The sequence below is a fragment of the Gymnoscopelus braueri genome (genome assembly GCF_963280865.1).
Source record: "Gymnoscopelus braueri genome assembly, chromosome: 20".
NCBI classification, from domain to species: Eukaryota; Metazoa; Chordata; class Actinopteri; order Myctophiformes; family Myctophidae; genus Gymnoscopelus; species Gymnoscopelus braueri.
In genome coordinates this window covers 45,324,006-45,341,282 of record NC_137622.1, presented here as the reverse complement: position 1 = coordinate 45,341,282, position 17,277 = coordinate 45,324,006, and the positions used below count along the sequence as shown (strand labels likewise).

Sequence of the window (17,277 nt, the reverse complement as noted above, 5' to 3'; positions counted from 1 at the left end):
GTCTAGTGTGGTGTAGGTTAGTTAGTTAACTAGCCTAGTGTGGTGTAGGTTAGTTAGTTAACTAGTCTAGTGTGGTGTAGGTTAGTTAGTTAACTAGTCTAGTGTGGTGTAGGTTAGTTAGTTAACTAGTCTAGTGTGGTGTAGGTTAGTTAGTTAACTAGTCTAGTGTGGTGTAGGTTAGTTAGTTAACTAGTCTAGTGTGGTGAAGGTTAGTTAGTTAACTAGTAGTGTGGTGTAGGTTAGTTAGTTAACTAGCCTAGTGTGGTGTAGGTTAGTTAGTTAACTAGTCTAGTGTGGTGTAGGTTAGTTAGTTAACTAGCCTAGTGTGGTGTAGGTTAGTTAGTTAACTAGTCTAGTGTGGTGTAGGTTAGTTAGTTAACTAGTCTAGTGTGGTGTAGGTTAGTTAGTTAACTAGCCTAGTGTGGTGTAGGTACGTAAGTTAAGGTAACACACCTGTCAGGTTGTTTAGGACCCAGAAGCTCTCTCTGGTCAGGGCGGGCTGGCTGTGAAGGAAGGCCTGAGCAAACGCACACAGAGCGGCCAGGAGACGCACCGCCTCACACAGATGCATTCTGGGAGCCTCCCCAGGGGTCGTCACGGGGATCACGGGGGTCAGGGTCTCCACAGGACTCCGGGGGCCACAGCACAGCAGGTTCCCCAGGCAACGCAGCAGGGGCCACACCAACTGTCACATGACATGGAGAAGAGCCAATGGCAGAGCTGGGTCACAATTAGGACCTTTGACCCGGCGATTAATTGTCACTCAAATAATTGCGATTAATGACTTTAAATTGCGTTTCTGTCGCTGAATATTATTGTAACATTATGAATGAAAAAGTACATTTCTGTTTAGGCTTCCGTGCACAGCCCCCCCCGGCCTGTGCACGGAGCACGCTGACGTCACCAAATTTAGAGCGACGCCCCTCTGCACTCTGATTGGTTAGGAGATAACAAGGTCCTAAGACCATCGTTCCTGCATGGTTCGCCCAGACTTTTTTTCTTTTGTAACAAAAAAAAGGCATCGGTTTCCGAGGCTACTAACACAGTGGTTCTCAACCTTTTCAGGCCACGACCCCCTAAAATAATCATATTTGAACTGTGACCCCCCCATTTTTTTTAACTCCGTTCCACAGATAAATATTGTGAAAATAGCAGATCTACAAGCGCCTCGTGTTGAGATGCGTTTTTTCTATTTCTATTTTCAACTTTCTTATATTATTTGACAATTTGGCCAATATCTTATAGTATAGTTTGTTGATTACTTTTGTTGCAGTAATGGTCTTTTTCTTTTCTTTCTTGAGGTATTAAAAAGGTCTTATAAGTCCTTAAATTGTCACTGCATGGTCGTCATAACTACTAGGTCACGTGGCCTTTTTTTTTGTCAGATTACGGCAGAAAATGCATAGATTGGGAACTATTAGATTAAACAACAACACAGATAAACAGAGAAAAGACAAATCATTCCCTTACCAGCTCCAAGCCTTCCTCTTTGTTCCCTGCAGCCACAGCACCACCTAGTGACACCAGCAGGGAACTGCACTGAGACAGAGCTCCCAGAGACAGCAGTATGGAGTTGTCACTGCAGGACAGCAAGACGATCACAGAGCAGATTAAATGGTTAACATGATTGTGATGCTTTAGTTCATTTGAGCTACTTTTACTGTGTGGTTTAAATACGCAGGTTTCTACGCTGTTTTCAATAACCTTTGTTAAAGGGATAGTTCACACAAAATAAATACTTTTTTCCTATGGATTAGTCACCCCATGGAGACTTGAATTCATTGATATTTTTTTGGTTTTTGTCTCATTCCTAAGGCAATAATTTGATGATCAGTGGACAGGTAGGCAGCGGTTCTGGTAGGAGACTCTTTGTGTCTCCTACCGGTCATCAAATTATTGTCTTAGTAATGCGACAAAATAAAAATAAAATACATGAATTCAAGTTTCCATGGGGTGACTAATCCAAAGAAAAAGAGCCATTTTGGGGGTGAACTATCCCTTTAAGTTAACCTACTTGTCGCATCTAAGCAGCAGGTATTAGTGTTGAATGATGTCCACTGCGTGCTGAAATACACTTAAAGGTGAACAAATTCAGCTGGTCTCATCTTATAAATACCTGGGCATTTGGCTAGATTCCAAGCACTTGAAGCAGTCTACCACAGTGCCCTACGTTTGATTACTGGTGATGATTATCTCACCCATCACTGTATTTTATATGATAAAGTGATGATTATCTCACCCATCACTGTATTTTATATGATAAAGTGGGTTGGTCATCTCTCGCAGGTCGTAGAGAGCAACATTGTATGTTATTTATTTATAAGGCCTTGTGTGGTAAACTTCCTTTATACCTATCCTCGCTTTTAGAACCAAAGGTTACTGGTCACTCAACACGTTCACAAACACACATTAGATATACCAGTCCACGTAAGAGCAGTGAACAAGGAAAAACTGCATTCATGTATTATGCTCCACACAAATGGAACAAACTTCAGGACTCTCTGAAACTGGTGCGATTGGTCTCAATAGAGACATTCAGGGTGCTTCTTGAGGACACACTACATAGTGACTGCACCTGTTTCACGTAACACTATTTTTATTTGCATCGATTGTAATATGATACAAATGTTTGTTATTGTTTCTCATTATATATGTGTTTTATATGTTGTTATCAGGGCGTCCTTGAAAAAGAGAACTTGCTCTCAATGGGCTTCCCTGAATAAATAAAGGAAAAAGAAAGAAATAGGCCTCGACTCTAATCTAAAATCACAAAGGGTTTCCATCAACCCTCTCTGAAATCAAGGATTAATGTTCATGTAACGTTGGTTGGTTTGGTGGAGAATGACAACAGCAACACTGATGAGGTTTGTGAAACCCACTGTTGATATGAGTAGATATTATGACTCCACTGGTCTAAACATCCTCTGAGAACACGTATTTTATCGAGTTACAAAGCGCAATGAGCTTGTATATCTGCTATTTTTCAATAATAATGGTCTAGGTAGCACTACTATCCCAGGATAAGCATCTCTGCTTTACTTCCTGTATCTGTGCAACAAAGCTTTTGAAAGGAAGGGAAGCCGACGTCATTTTCTCTGTCATAGACACACAGCCGGAAGAGGGGCGCCTACAAATCCACGCCCACTTTTGACACAGCGCCGCTACTCGAGGTCCTTTAGAACGATGAACTGCAGCTCTCAATGCAATCTCTATGAGAGGCATTGTAAAATACCGTAATTTCACTGGTTAACTACTGAGGCTGTAGCGATTTTTTTGGTGTTCTAATAAACTGTCCCATTTGTTTGATTTGTCCTTTTTAATGTGACATACCTGCCATCTCAATATACAACCCACAATATACTATAAAATACTCCATCAGTGTCTCAAAAGTTCTAGCATCTGAAATCTAAGGTTTAAGTGGTCGCATGGTATACGTCACGGATGCATCCCTTAATGTTTTCAATACCCAGATACAGTTTGTCTCTCTCATGTATCATTTTTATAGGCTATTTATTTTGGACAATTATCCAAACAGCATCTTGCAAGACTATTTGTATATTAATACTAACCCGGAGTATTCACTAAGTAGTTGAAAATGTCGGGATATGTCACTCCTCCATTTAGTTGGGTTATTTCCCCAACTTACATTCAGGCAAGTTAATACAACAACGGTAAACCCACACGTTTTAATTTGTCATGTACCGTCAGAGCTCCGTGGTGGGTAGAAATTACGAAAATTAATATTAGCCTATGAGATGTTCAAAATATAGATATATGATCGGGATTGGGATGAGAATTCCCCACTTCAGAGTGGACGCTCGGCGCTCGTAAAGACAGTGATGTCACTGAAATGCGACTACTGTGTCTGTCTGCAGTCTACCCTCTGCTGTGTTAACATGATGGGTAACCCATTAAAGTGGCAAATTAAATGTGAAACACAAACTATTAAGAAAACAAGAAGATATGTTGACAAAGACACTCCATACATTTTGAAACATATTTTTATTTAAATCAATATCGTCTCCAGTTAATGTAGGATCATTTTAAAAGTAGGCTAACTCTCATATCCTCTCATAGAGAATGCATTGGCAGCTGCAGTACATCGTTCTAACGGACCTCGACTGGAGGCACTGTCTCAAAAGTGGGCGTGAAATTTGTAGTTCCCGTGTTGGTCTATGCAATTCCAGCCGGCAGATTCAGGAGTAAATCTACTCTGTTACCGTCTGGTAAGACATCAAGGTAAAAGGTCCATAACGACGATGATTTTCTCCACATCTGCCAGCGTAGTTACCCATTACCTGAATCCATGAGAATGAGCATAAAGTGTAGATAAAGTCTAGTGCAAATAAAGTAAGTGTAAATAAAGTTAAGTGTAAATAAAGTTACGTGTAAAGGTCACCTGCAGGTCAGGTAATGCAGACACCAGGCACACTCGATGGCGGGGGCGTGGCCAAACTGGGGGTCAGGGGTCAGAACGGAGAGCAGCTGTTTTGGCAAACCAGAGGTCAGGACCGACCTGCACACACACACACACACACACACACACACACACACAGTATAATATTATTGTATTTTTTAATATTCTTAAAGAGATATTTCACTTTCAAATAAAATAAACATTAAACAAAATTATAAAAAATAAATGAAAAAGTCATGGAAAAATCACAGCCCCCTCGCATATTAGAAGGACTTTCTATAGACGTTGTACAAACAAAGCCAGATGGATTCGAACCCACAACCTCCGTGGTGGTGGGCAGGCACTTCACCACAGCGCCTCACAGTAACAACACCCTCCGTCTGTCTTTAAACTACATTGATGAGCCTGCTGCACAACTACATTCACCCATGTTACTTAGTAATATGATGTAACGTGTGCAAATAAATAAGAAATGTGACATAAAAAGATACAAAATAAAAGCTCACAATGCATCGCTATTTGTCTTCTATGACATGAGCATACAGGGCCTAAGGGGTTAACGCATACATGGGCAACTGGCAGCCCGGGGCCACATGCGGCCCCCACCTTCACTTAATGAGGCCCCCACCTTCACTTAATGAGGCCCCCACCTTCACTTAATGAGGCCCCCACCTTCACTTAATGAGGCCCCCACCTTCACTTAATGAGGCCCCCACCTTCACTTAATGAGGCCCCCACCTTCACTTAATGAGGCCCCCACCTTCACTTAATGAGGCCCCCACCTTCACTTAATGAGGCCCCCACCTTCACTTAATGAGGCCCCCACCTTCACTTAATGTGGCCCCCACCTTCACTTAATGAGGCCCCCACCTTCACTTAATGCGGCCCCCACCTTCACTTAATGAGGCCCCCACCTTCACTTAATGAGGCCCCCACCTTCACTTAATGAGGCCCCCACCTTCACTTAATGCGGCCCCCACCTTCACTTAATGAGGCCCCCACCTTCACTTAATGAGGCCCCCACCTTCACTTAATGAGGCCCCCACCTTCACTTAATGAGGCCCCCACCTTCACTTAATGAGGCCCCCACCTTCACTTAATGAGGCCCCCACCTTCACTTAATGCGGCCCACAGGTTAATATCAGAATAGTGATAAATTATTGATTTCAGCTGTTATGATTCCAAACATGTAAACATGACCCGCTTTAATTACTTCAGTCTATATTATAGTAGCTTAATGACTAGTACTAAAATTCTATTGTCTTTTTTATGTCCAATGTATTTGTATTTAAGTTCATAAAGTTAACATAAGTATAACTAAATGCATTTGAAATTAAATAAAAATGTAACTTTTCAGGATTCCAATTCAAAAATAGCAAAAAAAAAAAAAATGGATTCCAATTCAAAAATAGTGCGATGCGTTTTGAGCATGTAGATCGGCTATTTTTACTACTTTTGTGTGACATAGAATGGCGAAGAGGTGTCTGCCTGACAGAATACAGTATGCACTGTGCCCTCTGGAGTGAGTGAGGAAATATGCATCATCAGAGTTGGATCACCCCTTAACGTTTGAGAACAGTGGTATAGAGGGAGAGGCATCATCCCATATGAGACTATAATGAGTATTAGTGAGGACCAGTTATATGAAGATAATATATAATATAACATTATAATGAGTATTAGTGAGGACCAGTTATATGAAGATAATATATAATATAACATTATAATGAGTATTAGTGAGGACCAGTTATATGAAGATAATATATAATATAACATTATAATGAGTATTAGTGAGGACCAGTTATATGAAGATAATATATAATATAACATTATAATGAGTATTAGTGAGGACCAGTTATATGAAGATAATATATAATATAACATTATAATGAGTATTAGTGAGGACCAGTTACTGTATATGAAGATAAGATATAATATAACATTATAATGAGTATTAGTGAGGACCAGTTGTATGAAGATAAGGTTAAAGTGTGTGAAATGCAGTGTTGAAGTGTTTACTGCTCACGGTATTATAGTCTCTGCTGCGTCTTTGGTCTGGAGGAGCTGAGACAATGTGAATCCAACCGCCTCCACCACCGCTAGGTTATGTCTGTGTGTCTGAAAACACAACAATTATTGATGTACAAGTTCACAGTACGAAGTGACGTGCTGCAAGCTTGTAGATCTGCTATTTTTGAATAGCCAACGTATAAAATATGGATAAAGTGGTGAAAATATATTGACACATTTTGCTGGGGACCCCCTGGAACCCCCTCAAGGACCCCTGGGGGTCCCCGGACCCCACTTTGAGAACCAGTGGTCTAAACAACATGCTATCTAAATAACATTATAATGTTATAACGTAGCTGACCTGGAAACAGTTTAAAGGAATAGTTCACCCAAAAAAGGACTTATGTTCTATCATTTCCTCACCCCATGAAGCCTTGAGTTCATGGACATTTATTAGTTTTCGTCTCATTCCTGAGACAATAATTTGATGACCGTGTGTATTCCCGGTAGGAGACACAAAGAGTGTCTCCTACCGGATACATTAGCCGGTAGGAGACGGGAATCAAATCATTGTCTCAGGAATGTGACGGAAACTAAAAAAAACTTGTGAATTCAAGGCTTCATGGGGTGTGTAATTGATAGAACATAAATGAGTATTTTTTGGGGTGAACTACTCCTTTAACATGTGTTACAGTCACAGTGTGAACAGTAGAACTGACCTGGAAGCAGTTGTCCAGAGCAGGGATCAGACCCTGAGCCAACACTTTGTGTCTGACCACCTCACTGTCTGGAGCCAGGTTACCTAGAGTGTAGAGACACAACTCCTACACACACACACACACACACACACACACACACACACACACACACACACACACACACACACACACACACACACACACACACACACACACACACACACACACACACGCGCTGTGACTGTCAGGACCCAGGACACGACTCCTACAATATGTAGAACGATTCAATGATGACATAATAGAAAAACATGTTCAGACAGACAGACAGACAGACAGACAGACAGACAGACAGACAGACAGACAGACAGACAGACAGACAGACTTCAAATTTATAGTAGGATAATAATAATACTAACAGTGAATGTAGGGCTCTGTCCAGACAGGAAGGTGATCAGGTATTATAATAATAATAATAATAATAATAATAATAATAATAATAATAATACTAACGGTGAAGGTAGGGCTCTGTCCAGACAGGAAGGTGATCAGGTAGGGTGTAGCAGGCAGACAGCAGGGGGCGACGTTGGGATGGTGACTCTGGGACAGTTGATGGAGACATCGACATGCATGGAGACGACACTGAGCCATGTGACCTGTTAGATACCCTACTATGAGATGTATGCTGTTCTCCTGTCTGTAACACACACACACACACACGCACACGTTAGATACCCTACTAGATACTGTATAGCTTGTTCTGAAAGCTGCGGCTCGTCTGGTGTTCAACCGGCCCAAGTTCTCCCACACAACCATCCTTCTCCGTCTCTACACTGGCTCCCCGTAGCGGCTCACATCCAGTTTAAAACCCTGGTGCTAGCCTATAGGGCAGTGAAAGGAACAGCTCCTTCTTACCTCCGGGCTATGGTCGATGCTTACACCCCTGCCCGACCACTTCGGTCTGCCGCCTCGGGCGACTGATTGCCTCGTCATAACCAGCAAAAAAAATAAAAAATAACAAGCAAAAAATATAAATACATCGCGATTCTTACATGAATCGATTTTTCCAACACCCCTAATTACATTACATTACATTACATTACAGTCATTTAGCAGACGCTTTTATCCAAAGATACTTACAATAAGTGCAATTAACATAGGTAAGGAACTAAAACTACTAATCACCAGCAGTATTAAGTGCATTTTCTTCTAAAACAAGCAACTAAGAGTATACCTAGTGCTAAGGTAAAAGTGCAATATATCAGCTACCTATTTCCTCAAACAGATGAGACACATAGGAAAATCAAATGAGAGATAAAACAAACAAGTGTATCGACTAAACAAGATCCAATACAATAATAAAACAAGAGTTCGTACAACTAGTTAACAACAAGCAGACAAGGCGAAGAGGAAGTTGTAATGTGTAATGTAATGTGAATGTATTTTAATAACCTTACTTAATGAAGGTCAGCTGTGCAGCAGGGTTGTGTAGAGCTCTGCTCAGTAATAATATTAATAATAATAATTACTTAATGAAGGTCAGCTGTGCAGCAGGGTTGTGTAGAGCTCTGCTCAGAGCTTTCAGGTGAACCTCTGTCTCCTGGATGATGCTGCTCTGCTGAAGTTTATGGAACAGATCCACCACCTGGAGGTCACAATGTCACCTAACATTAAAGGCGGTTACACACCGGCGAATATGCGAATATACGCAAAATTCGGACTCGTTCCGAATAATTAAAAGACGCTTTTTTCGCTCCACGAAACTGGTGTGGAAGCTTGCATTGACTTTATAAGGTTTAAAAAAAAACGTATTATTCGCATGAAAAAAATCGCCCCGGTGTGTAAGGACCTTTACTCTTCATCTAGACTTAGTCCACACGTACAGTACACATGTATTAAGACTTAACATTAAGAGATCTACACAAGCTTGTAGATCTGCTATTTTTGAAAAATCTTGAACATTTTGTGCAAATCTTTGAATACAAACAGTATATATATTTTGGAAACAACATTTTTAACTCAAATCTTTGCTTCTGCAGGTCCCTGGAACAACATTTTTTACAAATGTTTGCTTTAAAAAAATATATATCTTCAAAGATTTGCACACATTTTCAGGATTTTTCTCTTGTATATCTATACATGATATCATCTATATGAGCTTGTAGATCTGCTATTTTTAAATAGCCAAAGAAATCTAAAATGACACAGATACATTCCAGGTCTAAATGGGTTAAAAGAATATCTGCGTCTACACGGACATGTTTTAATTTTTAAATCTCTGTCCACATGAAACCTACAGTATTAACTCTCTCAGTGCCAGACCCCGAGTTATCCCGAGTTTTATGGTTATACCCTCAGTGCCAGAACGAGAAATCCCGAGTTTTTAAAAAAAAAGTAAAAAAAATAAAAAAAAAAAGTGTTCAGAACCCAAGATATCATTATCTGAAGATTTGCAGATCCATCCACTCTTTGTTTAACCTATAACTGAAAAAGGCTGTATCTCGCTTCCTAAGCACTATTTTTTTTCTTTGAAAAAACTAAAAAATAATTCTGGCAAAGTTCGCAATAATTTTTTTATTTTATTGGCACTGAGAGAGTTAAGACAGTAAACACACAGCGGTCACCACCAGACTGTCTATCAACAGCCGGTCAACAACTGTAGTGTCTCGCTGACACGATAATGTACAGTAGTGCCCGCTCTGTGCTCTCTGATCCCTCTATAACATTCAGGTATTATTATGGAAACACAGGGGATCAGAGAACAATGTGTATTTATGTCTTATTTTATATCCCTGAACCAATTGTTTGACAAAGTTTGTAATCATTTAAATGTAGTGTTTTATTCATAAGCTAAAGCTCGTCCATCTTATCTGGCTCTAATTGAATTCAATGCATGCGGACATAATAGTGTGGCACTGCGGTGCTTGTAGATCTGCTGTTTTTGAATAGCCAAATAAATCTAAAATGAGAGACATGTGTTCCCAGACTGAATGGGTTGAAGCGACGGACAATCAGATGGCAGATGAGTTTGTAAAGGGTTTTTATGTATTATTATTGTCATCGTAGCCTTATATATATACTGTATATGACAGAGGTTTCTGTTACAACTTCGATATCGTATTAAGGACTGTATTATTCTGTAGGTACTGGTGGCTCTTGTGACTGTCACAAGTGGTAAGGCTGCTTAAGGCTGAGATGAGCGGCTCAGCCAACTATGAGATCCTATAGAGCCGAGGTCTCGTACTCTATCTAGTGGATGGGGCCGAGAATGAGTGGTTCTTGAATCACACACGTTGAATATGTGTGGATAGGCCCTGGCTATTTATCTAGTTATTTATTATTCTGATTCTACAACTGCCTTGACACACACTCTGTCTATAACAGCTGTGGGTATTTATGGGTGGAATATGATCGTCACACTGGCGTTGCGTCCTTGGTCGGGACGATTATCCCGTCGCCATCGTCGCCTTGGCAACACTCTATGTCCTGAAACCAGCAGTTGCCAGTGTGAAACGAATAGGCCTAAATATTGAGCAAATACATTGAGCTCATTTCTCGCCTAAAATGTTATCAGGCGCTATTTCTGGTTAGAGGTGAAAACCTGTATAGATCGTTTACAGACAGACTGACATTGTAGGACGGAGTTTAAACATTTTTTCGTTTTGCGTGTGGCTGGTCCAACCCCCCCCCCTACCCCCCCGTCCCACAAAAACACATATAAATAGCTATATATATTTTTTTACTTTAAATCTTTATCCCGCGATTTTTGTAACCCATTTTTTCCGCGGTGCCAATTTCCTAAGTGATCCTGGGCGCTACACCAGCCCTACACCAGCCCTACACCAGCCCTACACCAGCCCTACACCAGCACTACACCAGTCCCCCACAGTAGGGAGGCCAGGGCCGAGCTCATGCTTCCTTCAGGCATGAGAGCCAACTGACCTTCTTGTCACCTGACAGGGGGGAGTTTCCCTGGTAGGACGTAGCGCGTGGAAGGAACACGTTATTCCAACCAGTTCCCTTCCCCTCCATCAGGCGCCCCGGCTGTCATGGGGGAGGCGGTATAGCGACCAGGATTACTACATGTTTTTGTGAGGGTATTAACTACCCTAGGAGACACGGGGAGAACATGCAAACTCCACACAGAGTAGGCCCTTTCGCCAACCCCACCTAGGGTATGGGCGCTGATGACGCGGAGGAGAAGACACGCCCCCAGCGCCCACAGCGTCCCCGGCGGGAATCGAACCCAGGACCTTCTAGCTGTGAGGCGACAGCGCTACCGACTGCGCCACCGTGCCTCCTAAATAGCTATATTTTAACCCAATAACCCAGAATGCAATTTTTTTATTTGGGCTAAATAAGTATTATTTTACACTTTTGCTATTCAAAAATAGCAGATCTATGGGCTCATAGTGCGGCACCGAGTGCCGCACTATGAGCTTGTAGATCTGCTATTTTCTCAAAATCTCGAACATTTGTGCAAATATTTGAAGATATATATTTTTAAAGGTATTTTTTTTTACTCAAATGTTTGCTTCTGGGGGGTCCCTGGAACAAAATATTTTGAGATGGGAGTCCGTGCCGCGGCCAAATACATAACATTTTGGGGGTCCTTGACATGGAAAAGTTGGAGCAGCACTGCTATAGCAACATACTGTTAGGATTTAGAAAAAGATTTTAGATATGTATTTGGCCGTGGAAGATATGTATATTCAAAGATTTGCACACATTTTCAAGATTTTTTAAAATATAGCAGATCTACAAGCTCATAGCGTCCCCCCCCCCCCCAAACGCATATAAATAGCTACATTTTAACCCATTAAGACCCGGAACGCATCTGTGTCATTTTTTGATTTCAGCTAAAAAAGTATTATTGTACACTTTGGCTATTCAAAAATAGCAGATCTACAAGCTCATAACATGGCACTCAGCTTGTAGATCTGCAATTGTTTTTGAAACATCGTGACATTTTTTTAAAGCGTACATTTTTTACTCAAATCTTCGCTTCTGGGGGTCCCCAGAACAAAATATTTTGGGATAAGGGGTCCACGGCCAAATACAGATCATTTTTCGGTGGTCCTTGGCATGGAAAAGTTTGAGCACCACTGAGCAACATCACTCACCACTGTGTTGGTTTCCCCAAGTACACACACACACACACACACACACACCTGGTCAGGTGAATCAGAATCCATGTTTTCTTCATCATCTTCATCGTCCTCATGCAGCAGCTGTCTCTTGCTGACCAGCTGTCTGTCTCTCCGAGCCTGTCTCACTGCTATAGGACAACACAGTGATGATGTCACTATAAATATGTATTTATACAATATAAATGAATGAATAAACCAACCTTTTCTCATGTTCTCTCCTCTTTAACTTGTATTAATATATATATATATATATGTATATATATATATATATATATATATATATATATATATATATATACATATATATATATATATATATACATACATATACATATACATATATATATATATATATATATATATACACACACATAATATAAAGACTGAATAAACCAACCTTTCTCATGTTCTCTCCTCTTTATCTTGTATTCTTCCAGACTGCTGCCTTTATCTGCAGCTTTATGACCAACTGACTTTAATCTCCACATGATGATAAATAAACACTTTATGTACCATAAAAACAACTAGAAGATATGTTCTGTTACTGTTGTTTACATGGAGCTGCTGCTAACTCTCACCCATAGATACAAGATGATAAATAAATACTTTATGTGCCATAAAAACAACTAGATGATATGTTCTGTTACTGTTGTTTAATGTTTACATGGAGCTGCTGCTAACTCTGCTAGCATGCTAACCCATAGATAGTGAGGCTAAGCTAGGTGGTGTGTTTATGATGCTAGTAGCATGCTAACAAGCTAACCAACCCATACACTGTAGGCTAGGTCGGTTGTTTATCATGCTGCTAACCATGCTAACCATGCTAACCGCTAAGCACCCAGTATTCTGCGATATCAATATAAAAGTATATTTTCCTGTCTGTAGCATAAAGTGTAAGAAAGGCTATTGTTTACATCATGGAGCTGATGCTAACCACGCTAGCATGCTAACTGAGCAGCAGCGGCACAACCAGCGTTGCCAGGTTTTGCGAGAGAAATAAGCAACCCGGTCTATGAAAACCTGCCCCAAAAAGAAGCAACTGCAGTTTGCAGTTCAGTTCCCCAATCCCCTTACATAGACTATTTCAAAGTAGCAGAACTACAAGCTCATGACGCGTTGTGAGCTTGTAGATCTGCTATTAAAAAATAATAATATTATTATTATTTATTTATTTATTTTATATATTTTGAATACCTTTGAAACATTTCAACAACACATTATGTTTAAGTTGTATGAGGAGGTTCCTGGGAAACAGATGGGGGTCTGTGGACACATTCATATTAATTTGGGGTTTTCCTTGACATGAAACTGTTTGAGAACTACTGGTTAAACATTATAAGCCCTAATACGCAACTATACACTTTGGATCTAGATTTAGATCAAATGGAAACAATGGAAACAAGCCATAGGCTTTTTGTGTTTAAAATCCTCTTAACAGACCTTGTATTGAACTGTACTTTAAATGTGCTTTTTTTTTTCAAACTATCTCACCCAGAAACCTTTTAACACAATAGATTTCCTGTATTCTGGTTGCATTTTAACAGGGAGTTTGATTTCCAAAAAATCAGGAGAAATTGAGGATAAATTTCAAATTCAGGAGCCAAGAAGGAGACACTAAACATTCAGGAGTCTCCTGCTAAAATCAGTATGCTTATAAAAAAGAGACATGGCAACACTGAGCAGCACAACGACATGGATCTTCTTGCGTTACTTTCTATGGATGACGGAATGACTGCCATCCGCTAGTGCGCCTCCTAGCGGATGGATGTATATGCACGCATAGGAGATGTATATGCACGCATAGGAGATGTATATGCACGCATAGGAGCAAACAGTAGCCCCCCTGTCTCTTATATGTATAGTAGTGTGTATATCTGTCTGTCTCTTATATGTATAGTAGTGTGTATATCTGTGTGTCTCTTATATGTATAGTAGTGTGTATATCTGTGTGTCTCTTATATGTATAGTAGTGTGTATATCTGTCTGTCTCTTATATGTATAGTAGTGTGTATATCTGTGTGTCTCTTATATGTATAGTAGTGTGTATATCTGTGTGTCTCTTATATGTATAGTAGTGTGTATATCTGTCTGTCTCTTATATGTATAGTAGTGTGTATATGTGTCTGTCTCTTATATGTATAGTAGTGTGTATATCTGTCTGTCTCTTATATGTATAGTAGTGTGTATATGTGTCTGTCTCTTATATGTATAGTAGTGTGTATATCTGTCTGTCTCTTATATGTATAGTAGTGTGTATCTCTGTCTGTCTCTTATATGTATAGTAGTGTGTATATCTGTCTGTCTCTTATATGTATAGTAGTGTGTATATCTGTCTGTCTCTTATATGTATAGTAGTGTGTATATCTGTCTGTCTCTTATATGTATAGTAGTGTGTATATCTGTCTGTCTCTTATATGTATAGTAGTGTGTATATCTGTCTGTCTCTTATATGTATAGTAGTGTGTATATCTGTCTGTCTCTTATATGTATAGTAGTGTGTATATCTGTCTGTCTCTTATATGTATAGTAGTGTGTATATCTGTCTGTCTCTTATATGTATAGTAGTGTGTATATCTGTCTGTCTCTTATATGTATATATGTCTGTCTCTTATATGTATAGTAGTGTGTATATCTGTCTGTCTCTTATATGTATAGTAGTGTGTATATCTGTCTGTCTCTTATATGTATAGTAGTGTGTATATCTGTCTGTCTCTTATATGTATAGTAGTGTGTATATCTGTCTGTCTCTTATATGTATAGTAGTGTGTATATCTGTCTGTCTCTTATATGTATAGTAGTGTGTATATCTGTCTGTCTCTTATATGTATAGTAGTGTGTATATCTGTCTGTCTCTTATATGTATATCTGTCTGTCTCTTATATGTATAGTAGTGTGTATATCTGTCTGTCTCTTATATGTATAGTAGTGTGTATATCTGTCTGTCTCTTATATGTATAGTAGTGTGTATATCTGTCTGTCTCTTATATGTATAGTAGTGTGTATATCTGTCTGTCTCTTATATGTATAGTAGTGTGTATATCTGTCTGTCTCTTATATGTATAGTAGTGTGTATATCTGTCTGTCTCTTATATGTATAGTAGTGTGTATATCTGTCTGTCTCTTATATGTATAGTAGTGTGTATATCTGTCTGTCTCTTATATGTCATCATGATTTGTGTGCATGGGGATCTCATCTTAAACAAGCTCAGTGCTTAATGAGTCTCCCAGTTTAGTAGACCTATTGTGAATTTGTACTTCCATGTACTGGTGTTCTCATGTCTTACTAAATAAAGTACATCAATCAATCAATCAATCAAAGCTCCAACAAATCAAACTTAAAGAAAAATGCATTTAGTAATAACCATGACATTTAATTTCTATTAAAAACATGGTATAAAATTGACAATGTTTTTCTTTGTTTAAACAGGTATAACAGACTTTTTTTTTTAACCAGACACTATATGAAAAACAAAATAAAACTGCACATAAATATAATATAATCTAAAACAGTTCAAACGTACAGTATGTGTGTGTGTAGTGTGAGTCCTCTCACACTATATGGGGGTTATGATATACTGTATGCCAGTAGGCTTATGATTATGGATCAGACATGTTTCAGGGTTAATATGATGACAATGACAACAATCCCTGAGAATGAAACATATGTGTGATAAAAACAGGATCCATTGCATCATCAGGCCTACATTATGGATGTAATAATACTTATAAAACAACATGAATAATTCCTTTAAAACAATAAACCATCTTCAACGCATTAAACCAGTAACACTGACAGCTGTAGAGCCACAGGTTACACTAGAGTACAGAAGTCCTGACGTCACTGGCTCATCCTCTGGGTCGTGGAAGTCATTTCTCTAGAGAGAATAACATCGGGTCTTAAAATCGTCTCATATATGAATTATGATCCATAAATAAACAAAGTGTCTCGGCGCTGTTGTCGATGAGGCTTTGTATTGTTTATGATAGTCAGTCACTCATATTTCATACAGTCTGTTTATGGAGAAAATTTAACTCATTTTGTCTGAAGTAACATGAATGTTTTCTCACCGTCAGTTGATGCTTCATATCCATAAGAGTCAAACCTCCGGGTTATTAGTTTATTTATGGAACACACTTCTTATTATTATTAACCCATTAAGACCTGGAACGCATCTGTGTCACTTTTTGATTTGAACTAAAAAGCATTATTTTACACTTTGGCTATTTAAAAATAGCAGATATACAAGCTCATAGCGCGGCACTAGACCTTGTAGATCTGCTATTTATGAAAGATTGTGAAAATGTGTGCAAATCGAAAAAGCGTGTTAAACACGTCTATGGGGATTCAGAACGGGGGAAACCGCGACCCAGGTAGGATGAGTAAATGACGTCAGACTTCGGTGCTCTATGCAAGCCCTGTTCAATGGAGGCCATGCAGACACATGAACATACAAACACTTTCAACCTCAATGTTTTAGTTGTATTTCCGCTCCTCTTCTCTCTACTCGTCATTTATGCTTGTTGTCAGTGGTGGGAAAAGTACTCTTTTTTTTTTGTTACTTAAGTAAAAGTATCAATACTGCAGTGTAGAAATACTCCAATACAAGTTAAGTAAGTCCGGAATTAAAAATGTACTTGAGTAAAAGTGCAAACGTATTGGTATCAAAATGTACTTAAAAGTACCAAAAGTAAAAGTACTCATTATGCAGAATGCACCCTTTCAAGTTTTCAAATGTATAAAAATCTTTTGAAAATAGCAGATCTACAAGCTCACAACACGTCCCACTGCAACGCGCTGTGAGCTTGTAGATCGGCTATTTTCAGCATGCAACCAAGTGCAAAATTCAGATGGCTAAAATATGACAAAAACTAAAGGGAATTGTATTCAAAAGACTATGAATGACTAAAACTACATTTGCTGTAAAAATCAACACCGTCTGAAGCAGATAAATAAATGCTCCAGACTCAGTGGGATGAGTGAAGACGGACCGGCCTGCCAAACGCC

General features: G+C 39.3%; 1 protein-coding gene across 1 annotated transcript in view; it reads right to left on the bottom strand.

Moving 5' to 3' along the window:
• tmco6 (transmembrane and coiled-coil domains 6) overlaps nt 1-13,209 on the bottom strand; it is a 36,309-nt gene extending 23,100 nt beyond the window's left edge. The window contains exons 1-9 of the mRNA XM_080416817.1: nt 12,670-13,209; nt 12,294-12,400; nt 8,652-8,767; nt 7,636-7,819; nt 7,147-7,251; nt 6,444-6,535; nt 4,400-4,516; nt 1,471-1,579; nt 454-685 (exon numbers count right to left, since the gene is read on the bottom strand). Of these exons, the coding sequence (XP_080272943.1) occupies nt 454-685; nt 1,471-1,579; nt 4,400-4,516; nt 6,444-6,535; nt 7,147-7,251; nt 7,636-7,819; nt 8,652-8,767; nt 12,294-12,400; nt 12,670-12,760 (1,153 nt within the window). The 5' untranslated portion in view covers nt 12,761-13,209. The remainder of the gene's footprint in view (nt 1-453; nt 686-1,470; nt 1,580-4,399; nt 4,517-6,443; nt 6,536-7,146; nt 7,252-7,635; nt 7,820-8,651; nt 8,768-12,293; nt 12,401-12,669) is intronic.
• Nucleotides 13,210-17,277: the final 4,068 nt, after the last annotated feature.